General features: G+C 39.3%; 1 protein-coding gene across 1 annotated transcript in view; it reads right to left on the minus strand.

The window, feature by feature from the left end:
* Nucleotides 1–243, minus strand: part of SFSWAP (splicing factor SWAP) — a 36,793-nt gene extending 36,550 nt beyond the window's left edge. Inside the window, exon 1 of the mRNA XM_005424049.3 lies at nt 154–243. Coding sequence (XP_005424106.2) covers nt 154–243 — 90 coding nt within the window. The remainder of the gene's footprint in view (nt 1–153) is intronic.
* Between the last annotated feature and the right edge of the window lie 9,939 nt (nt 244–10,182).

The following is a 10,182-nucleotide window of genomic DNA, read 5'->3' on the forward strand; positions in this document are numbered from 1 at the left end:
GGGCGCGGTGAGGGCCCGGGGCGGGCGGGGAGCGGCGGGGTCGGCCGGGGTGGGGTCGAGGAGCTTAAAAACAAAACCGAAACTTATCCTGGTGTCCGCCGCGCTTCTTTGGAGCCCCAGGGGAGGTTGAGGGGCTCAAGGCAGTGCAAGGACCTGCGGCACAAAGCGGGCATCAACCTCAGGCTGCGCCCGTGAAGCTCGAGGGGAAAGCCTTGGAGGCAGGGTGGGAATCACAGAATCCATGCGGTTGGGAAAAGAGCTCTGAGACCATCGAATCCAATCTATGACCGAACACCACGTTATCAAGCAGACCAGGGCACCGAGTGCCACGTCCAGTCTTTGAAAGGGGAGAGGGAGGACTTGGGGCACTGACTAAAAATATTTTAAGAAAGTTTATAAACTAGAGAATTTTTTTACTAAAACTGTGTGACTTGGGCTGAAATTTTCAAAGTTGCGTACTTCGCGGTTATTACTTTCATCACTCTTCAAGAAGTATGAAGAAACACGTTGTTTTGTATATTTTATAATAAAATTCTGTAAGGAAGCACATGGTGTTTTCTGATTCAGAGTGGGAATTATTCCATATCCTTAGTTTCTGAGTGCCCATAAATGCTGGCAGAGCTTGTGGAATGCGTGAAAAACTCTTGGCATCATTGTGCAGAAAGGGCTAAAATATGTAAAATAGCGAGGGAAGAAATGCAGGAGCACTGGAAGAGAGGTGGATAGTTTGTATCCGCATGTAGAAATCCTACCATGTGAGCTTATCAGAGGATGCTGAATGTACAGATGGGAACGCACTTGATCATTGTGGAACAATTTGATACCAGCTTGAAAACACTTGGGGTCAAAAAAAAAGAGTAGGAGAAAAACATAAAATGAACAAAACAAACAAAAAGTTTTTGATGGGCACTATAAGAAAGCAATGTGTGGTGATGATTTTGTGACTTCCCTAAGTCCTTTGGTAATGCAAAGGAGAAGATAGTACAGCGCAAAAAGGGCTCTGTGCAGTAGAAGTGGCAGCATTATAAGATAGCTTCAGACCATTTTCCTGGGATATCAGCATTTGAGACAAGGACCTGAACAGTGCATAGGTCAGATAAGGGACAAAAATGGAAGACTTAGTTAGAAGAATGTAATTACAGAAAGATGGAGGGAGTATTTTATCCAGTAAGGCATTTTGCAGACAGCTGAGCCATTTCTAGAAGAACAAAGAGCTGACCAGAACACCCAGGAACAATAAAGCACCAGGTGTTGATAATTTTCCCACTGAATTATTATGAATGGATGGGGATAATGCCTTTAAAATAAATTTGTGTTAATTTAGTCGCTTGAAAACAACATAAAGAAATGGTAAAGGGGAATCATGTGTCTGTTTTTGAGAAAAGGGACAAAACGAAGCTTGAGGGCTGGGGCAGTATCTTTCTGTATATTGCAGCACGTGATGTTCTCAGCTCTCTGTTCACATATCATTAGCCTTTCATCAAAAGAGGGATTCAGAAAGGTTTCTGAAATAACAGGACGACTGCACCACAGTTCTTTTCTGATTATTGTGTACCTGAGGGAAAGAAGAGAAACATAAACAGACTGCATACAGATTTTCAATATATTTATGCAAGTTTGTCATAATGCATTATGAATTTGCATTGGAATAAAAAAGCACCCATCCCTTTTCTCCCAGCATGAGTAAAAAATTAAACTTTTTTCCTTTTTTTTACTCTACACCAACACTGGGAAGAAAATGTGGTGCTGATCATAGCACATGGTATGCCTTTTTACCACATTTAACAATACAACCAATTTTAATATCTACAAGTAAGAAAAAAATACACTGAGCTTAGTATAGACTTGTAAAGTCTTTATATGATAGGATGACCATGTTGTTTCATTCAGACCCTTGATTAGTCCCAGCTGTTCTGGCTGCATTGCAGAGAGGGAAAGTGTTGTAATGAGGAAAATTTACACAATCTCTATCCCACTCACTGTATTTATTTTCATTTTGCTATAGGTAGGGAAACACAGACAAGCTGTTCTTTCCTAGGATGAAAACAGTCCATTTTCCTCTATCTTAATGGAAGTGTAGTCATTTAGAATCAGTTTGCAGTTTAGCTAAAAGCGGACAATAACATTTATTCTCCAGCTCTGAAATTTGAAAAAAAAATTGTGCTGTGCTGATTCTGGAAAAAAGTCTCATTTCTATCACAATAATCAATATAAAGGAATTTTCAGCATACCAAAAGAGTGCATCAAATGTTATGCCAAGCACCGGGGAGATATGTTCTGCTGCTCTGGGCAGCAAGCTAAGGTTTCAATTATACCATTTTGGCAAATGGCTTGTCAGCACTCAAACTGAATCAATATATACCTTTTCACTCCTCTTTTCAAAGTAAAGAAAGGCAGAAGTCGGATATTTGGGAAGAGGGAAAAGCATATGGAATTTGAAAACTAATCTGTAAGCTTGAATCTCTAAAGTGCCTCTCAAAATTTCCCTATATTTAGCATAATGCAAAGCATCCTTTTTAAAATTCACTGTGAATCTGCTCAGTAATTAGGAAAAAAAAAGTTTAAACTTCCATATTTGACATTTCCCATCAGAAACAAATACTTAGTTTTGCTTCTGCTTAGCATAGAAACCCTAAGATTATTTCTATTTGTATTCTAGCATGATCGCTTTAATCCCCTGCATTGAGGGGAGGAAAACTTGGCTGGTTTTCCTGAAAAATTGGAAGCTGTGTACAGTAGCTGCCAACTCTTACAGATTTTTGTCCCTCTTAAACCATCTTGTTACAGAAACATTGCTGTAATTTAGCATTACTTTATGTAGGACTGTTTACAGTAGAAGTTAGTTTTTTCTTCATTTTGGCCTTGGTCAAAGAGGCTAAAATTGTTTACTAAACTCCACCATTTAAAACTATTCAACCTATTGTCATATTTTGATAACTTTCCTTGCTACATCTAAATTGTTCCCCTCAGCTGCCTTTGCCAAAAGCCAAGGTCTGCAAAGTGTTTTGCCAGCTTCAATAGTAGAAGAAGACTCCAGATACATTTTAGTTTTCATCTCAGAAGAAAGGCAAAAGCCATAGCCAAAATGAAACATTAAGGTTCCTCCCCCAGCCTTTGTTTCCTACATGAAAGTTTTTCAGGTTTAATAACAGACAGTTTCTGTGCAATGAAGGGTAACGTTGTAGCCTTGAGTATAAAGAAATTACTTCTAGTGGAGGTTCCTCTGTACCATGCAATAAGTTACTGCTTAGATTTCTTTTCAGCTGTTAAAAAAACAAAACTCTAAAGCAGAAGCCATTCGCCTTTCTAAAATTTGTTGGTAACTTTTACTCCAGGAGTAAGAAAGCCATTAAAGAAGCACATTTTCTGTGTCACAAGGTTAAGCATTAAGAACTTGCTACTGTTTTTCTGCTTTGGTGGAGTTTTGAGCAGCCTGTTTGATTTCTGGACTAGGTAGGCTCTTTATGCCCTCTTCCCCAGACCTTAGATACCTAGAAATGTCCAAACCTTTTTCAGAGGTGGAGAAAGCTGCTAACTTAGAGGGTTAATTTAGCTTGCCTTGAATATTGGCTGACCATTGAGGCTTAAGGGGTAAAAAGAAACATTGGTGTGATCCAACATCCCCCTGCCTGGAGCATGCAGCTCTTGGGATTGCATCAAAAGTTAAATAAAACAACCAACCAAACAAAAACTTCCCAAAATGACACCCTTCCCCCAAACAAACAAAAAACAACCCAAGAAATGCACAGAAAATACCAGGAAATTAACTTAATTTGCATAATTGTATTGTTCATTTAAAGGATCCTGTGTCTCTCTGCAGAGATCCGTTAGCTATTTGGGTAGGTCCTATATAAACATGTGTCCCTATAATTAATTACTTCATTGATTTTTTTTCCATTAAATGTAAATTTAAGGACAGAATCAACTGTGTTTTCAAACAAATTAACATTTGTATAGTGAATGTTTTCATGATTATGCTTCAATGTATATATTTGTAGGGTCAAATTTCAGCTTAAATTTTTTAAAACACCAGATAAAAGTTCCCAGCTAGGAAGAAGTAGCTTATTAGCCTGACATGCCGTCTTTTGATTTTGGATGAATAGAACTGGATTTCATCCTTAACATGTTATTTTAGTAATGCCCTGTAATTAAATGGTTCTTCATGTTTGAGCAATAAAAAAGCCTCAGCTAAAAAGGCAGAACCTCTTTCCTGACAATGTAATGTAAAAAGCTTTTGTTGTTGAGAAGGAGTTCCTTTTAAAAGTAATATGTGAGAATTATTCTTCCTTGTGTCTCTGAAAGCCTCTTTTTTACTGTCAGCTGGCAATGGGAGTGGTGGTCATTATGCACAAACCCACAATACAGAGCTTTTGGACAGAAGTGGGAGGAGTGGCCAATACCCCCTAGGTGTTGGGCAGCCCTTCAGATGGATCTCAGCAGGTCAGGGTGATGGGCAGAGAGGACAGTCTGTAATTTTACAATGGCAGATGTACAGTCCTGCATCTGGGGAGGAACAATCCCAGGCACCAGCACAGGCTGGGGATGGCCTGCTGGAGAGCCGCTCTGCAGAGCAGGACCTGGGGGTGCTGGTCCCTTCCAACGGGATCCGTTCTGTGGTAAGGGGGTTCCCATGTTCCACACTGGAGCTGATGCTTACAGCCTGGGACCTGACCTCATGCAAGTGCTGGTGTTCAGCACTTACCACATTGCTGAAAGTGGCCCTGTCTGTCCAGTGGTCTACAGTAATCTACCCCCTTCTCTCCACGGGAATCTGTAGGACAAAATATCTCTCTTCAAAATACTTTTAATGTTCTCTTACCCTGGGTGTTTATCACTGAAAAAGAGTGAAATAATCAGTAATTATTTTGCAACTACTCTGTCTCTAGGTGGCTTTAAACATACAAAATTGAAGTTTTCCCTGAAATTTCCAGCAGTGTCTGCCAGAGGGGATTACAATCACAAGACACCTGCAGCAGGGTTGCTGTGAATGCTGCTAGGCATCAGTTGGAAACTTGTTGTTTGACGGAATTAAAGCAAAACAAAAAACATATTTGCCTAATCCCAGTTTGGATCAGGAGTATAGTTTGGAAATGTGAACAGCCAAGATTGCAAGTGTAATATGAAATGGGCTGAGCTTTTTGATTTTTAGTGTATGTACTTACTAAAAATATTGAAAGAGGTTTCAATTGCAAGGAAGTAGTGTTTTCATGGAAAAAGAAGCATTGTGTCCTAAATAGTATTTTTGTAAGGATCAGCAGATGGAAACTGAAGCAAGACATATGCCAGTTCAGAAAGATTGAACATACATAACAACTGCTGCAATAAATCTATATTTCTACGCCCTGAAATGCCTTTGAGCTAAGCTTAAGTGTCTTTTTGGAAGATTAACTTTGGCAAAGTATGTGTTAAGCTTTAGTCAAATGTAAATAATTGCACTAAGTCAGTGATGCTTACCCATTAAGCCATTTGATTAGACCTTCTGTGTAGCTGGCTCCAGAAGGAGTGTGTCTGCCTCCAAGAGGGCCGGAGAGGTGTTAGGCAGCTGCACAATTCTGAATGGAAAGCATGTTTCCTATTAGATTTGAGTAAAGTATGAGTGGAAGCTGTGATGGGCCCCAAGACAATACTGTGTGTATGGAAGCAGCTAATCAATGAGCATTTTGGGGAGGCTGAGCAATGTACATATTGCACGCCATGCAGAAATAGTGTGAGCACAGCTACCAGGCTAATAACCTGCTGTGAAAACATCTTGAAGATGATGGGAACATTGCAGCTTCACGTTTGTGTAAACTAATGCAGTCTCCAAAACCGGATGCTTCCCCATCAGCCATTAATGGTGAAGAGGAATCGTACTGTTCCAGAGACTCCTTTTCCCTTTACAAATGTCAGTAATTGAATGGCAGGCATTCAGAAGACACAGAAGGAAATTTTCCGGGTTTATGTGCAATCCAGAGCATTTGTTCAACTGTTAACTTCTGCTGGTGTTGTGTTCAGGCTGACTCAGAGTATATAGATGACTCACCTTTGAAATAGGGCATAACCTCTGCTGCCTCCTCAGAACCTTTGATTTGACTTTCATGTCTATGGATCCAAACACATTAAATATATCACTGAACACCATTCGCTGATGATTTATTGGGCTGTGTTCTCAAAGCTGTACTCAAGAAGCCAACAGTGTAAACGTAATAAAGGATCTTAAGGTGTCCACTGGGGCAATCCAAATGCTTCCATACTCACACAGAGCAGATAAGGCGCTGTGCCAATACCCATGGTTTCATTTTTATAAAAATGTATTTTTGTGCTCTGAGCTACTCTTTATTGTCTTCAGTGGTGATAGCGCAGGGAAAGGATGGCACATTTCCTATGAACTGGCACGTGGTCCTGGCTTTCTGTTGAGAGAAATATTGTTTATTAGAGGAGCAGTTGGCCACACTTACTGGCAACTTTTCTCATCTATTTAAGTGATACATAGAAGCAGCCTTACTGCACGGACACATACATCTGTGCTTGTGTGCTGTTTTGTTCTTCATGTAGGAATAATGTATCATTTGAATCACTTAAGAATGTGTTGTGGCCATCTAGAGACCCCAAATTTCCCAATAGTTGAAGCATATAATTTCTTTGAAGGTTTGTTTCATTTATACTGCACAACTTGTGGAAATTAGGCCCTTGTTAAAATGTACTGATGACTTCTACAGAGAAATGAGATTGTACCATGAAAATACAAGGCAAATGTATTATTTTGGATAACTCCTACCTTCTTTGTAGGAAAAGAAGAAAATGGGTAGGGTGTAACAAGGACAAGGGGGACTTTTGTTGTTTTCCTTGGTCAGATTGTGTTCAGAAGTGCATGAAGAGTGTAGTAAAACTAGAGAGGAGCTACAGATGTTAAGCCCTAGTCTAGTCTTTTGAGCCCAGGCACAAATTTTTAAGCTACTTAAAGCTAGCTGTCCCTCTGTGAAGTCCACATAAAGGTTTTATTCTAGGAGGATTTTGAGCTACATTGATTACTACTAAATTTAAGAATATGTCAAACACTGAATTTGCTGAAGAAAGAGCACAGAAATTAATGTAATTAATGTAACTGTGAGCTGAAGGTGAGTGATAAAACTTGGCTTCTGATCAAGGTTAAATTATACAAAAATACAAAAAATATTTTGTGATCATTTTGTCTTGATCCTTTTTTTTTTTTTTGCAGTGAAAAGCTAGTGTCACATGAAAAGGGAAGATTTCTTGACACCTAGTATTTAATTCATGTGTCAGCATTGAGGTATCAAATTATCTATTTGCTGTACTGCCTCAGCTAAAACAAGAACACAAAACCAGCTCTTGACTGTAGCAAGTGTAGTGTCATAAGAAAAAAAAAGCACAGAATTTTGCATCAAACCAGAATAACATTTTGCTTAAATGAGATAAAAAATAAGAAGGAAGCTTATTATTCTACCAGCAAGCAGCTGCTGTGATTGTTAATTGGGGAAAGAAATGAGAAGCTGTCAGTTCATTTTGGCACTTTGTTTCTAATGCACCAGCAGAGGAGCAGACACACCAGAGCTTGTGAGAGATTTTTCATTTGAACTTCAAAGAGCAGGGGAGTTCTCCACTGAGGTAATGCTGCTTCTAATAACAGGTGTGAACCATACAAATCCATTGAGAACCTGCTTATTTCCTTTTTTAATTATCTAGTTTTAGGATAACAAAACAAATAAATCTAAAAGCTAATCTACTCACTCTAGGCTCCTTCATTCTTGCCACACACACGCGTGGCATTACTGTGAGCTTACGTGAAATGAAGCACACATCAGTGACTTGTAGGACTGTGTTTACAGGGCTCTTCTTTTGAACGAAGTAATAACCTCTGTAGCCACAAATGCAAGCAGAGATACCCACTTCAATTAGTCTGTACTGCTGAGGAGCTCTACAGATGCTTGCATGGTCAATAAAAGGATAGCCTGACCTGTGACCAAATCACAGGACTGGAGGTCAAAATCGGGTGATGCCACCCACCTGTGCCATCAGTGCTGTTTGTCACTGTGCCTTGCTGTGCCTGTGCTGTGCCATCAGTGCTGTTTGTTGCTGTGCCTTGCTGTGCCTGTGCTGTGCCATCACTGCTCTTTGTCACTGTCCCTTGTCTGCCAATCCGTGCAGCAGCTTCTGGAGGCATCCGTGGCTGAACGAGACTGGCTCCACAGGCTTGCTTGCAGAGCCTCTGGCTTTGCAGGGTTTCAGCAGAGCCTGAAATGCTTGAGCTATGGCAAACAGCATCAAATGAAGAAATTAGTGTGAGTCTGCATCAGCCGCACACAACTCCTTGGAAACAGGAGCTTGAGAGTCTTTGCTGGCGGGTGGAACCTTTTCAGAGGAAGAAGCTGTTATTGGACATTGAATTGCTTACTAGTTATGGGTTTTTTCTTTAAAATGATGTTTTATTTGTGCCTCTTGTGCAATCTTCCATCCAGATGAATTATGATAATGTCAAAGTCTCAATCATAAGCATTATAGAAGTAGAGGACTAGCAGAAATTTGCATAATTGCTTTATGCAGTGGATCAGGAAAAGATTTCATTATTTGAAGTACCAGGTGAGGTACAGAATTTTATGCTATCTTAGAGAACAGCTTTTGCAACAGGTATAATCTCTTTCTGTGTATACATTATACATTCATATAACACTGACATTTCTTATGCATGAATTGCCTGAAAATACGCTGATCATAGCAGTATGTTTGCCTGCAACAAAGTATTGCTCTATACCTGTGGATTACATATCAAACAACTTTAATTAGAGAAGATGGATTAATCTGGAAACTCATGCAGATTTACACCACAACGTGGGTGACACCGTGTTTACATGGTATGGTGCAGCTGTGACCCTCCTCCACAATTCTAGTCTCCCTCTCTCTTGCTACTTTTACACCTCCAGCCTGATTATTGTGTTTGCAATTCTACAACAGGGTCAGAAGACAGTAATAGTTCATGCCAGCATTTTGGAGTAGTTTGAAGCTGAGTTGTAAATAGTAGGAACAAAACTCTGATTTCATTAAAGTTGATGGCAAAATTCACATTGAATTGAAAGTGGGACCTGAATTCCAATTCCAAGTAGAAAATGAGTTGTCCTAAGTGAGCATATTATAAGCACCTCTGGATAACTCAAATGGCATAGGATTTCTATTAAAATACCTTTTTAATATATCACAAAAATTGAGTAATATAATTTCTAAATAGTATCAGCTGATGACCTCTCTTTCAGGAGTCTATTTGTTGTTTTTTGATTTGTAGTGTAATTAGGATAAATTACCTTGATGTGATAACAATCCAATCACAATCCCTTCCAAATAAACAGCTTGAAAATACAAAGTGTAGTTAATTGCATTAAGGGTAACCACATGGGAAAAAAATTATCATTCCTTGTAATGAAGCTATCAGTGACATCATATGGAGGGTGCATACTGCAAATTAATGCAAGTTGTTCCTGTCAGCATTCAGAAAACAAGAATGTTAAATTCTGGCAGTGAAATCTTAAAATGTAGACAGAAATTAATTGAATTTTCAAACTATTAATTTTGCTGTCTTATAGTAACTTGATTTAGCTAGATTTGTACCAAGCCTATCACTAACTGTGGAGGAGAGAGCTACTGAACAGGCACACAGTGTCACAGACTAACACAAATAGGAACAAACCTGAAATTTCATTAAGGCACTTGAACTTCACAGTTCTCCACTTCTTCGCTGCAGCATTTGTAACTGAATTCCTGTGAACAAAATATACAGACAAATTCCAGTTGTTGCTGTATTAATGCCAAGAGGAGAGGTGGGGATATGTTGTCACTCTATACACTGACACCTACACAAACTTACAAACGAGTAGAACAGACTTGGAAAAGCACTGCCCTCATCACTGTTAGGAGGTTAATCTTTCATGTGTTCTGTACCAGCCTGCTTTCTTCCTGAGGATTTGCAAAACACTTTGTGCACTTTAAGAATATGGTGGTGATGATTTTGATATCAAACTGCTGTCACCTGTCAAGCAAAGCTTGACAGCTGCTTAGCTACTATTAGCAGTACTATAAAAGTGCTGTGTAGCAGCCAACACAGCTGCTTATACTCAAAGGAAAAGTGGGCAGATAAATAGCAGATAATTCTTAATTAGAAATTTAAGATCTTGTTAGAATGCAGTTGTATATTAT

Source organism: Geospiza fortis, unplaced genomic scaffold, assembly GCF_000277835.1.
Source record: "Geospiza fortis unplaced genomic scaffold, GeoFor_1.0 scaffold145, whole genome shotgun sequence".
In the NCBI taxonomy this organism is placed as follows: domain Eukaryota; kingdom Metazoa; phylum Chordata; class Aves; order Passeriformes; family Thraupidae; genus Geospiza; species Geospiza fortis.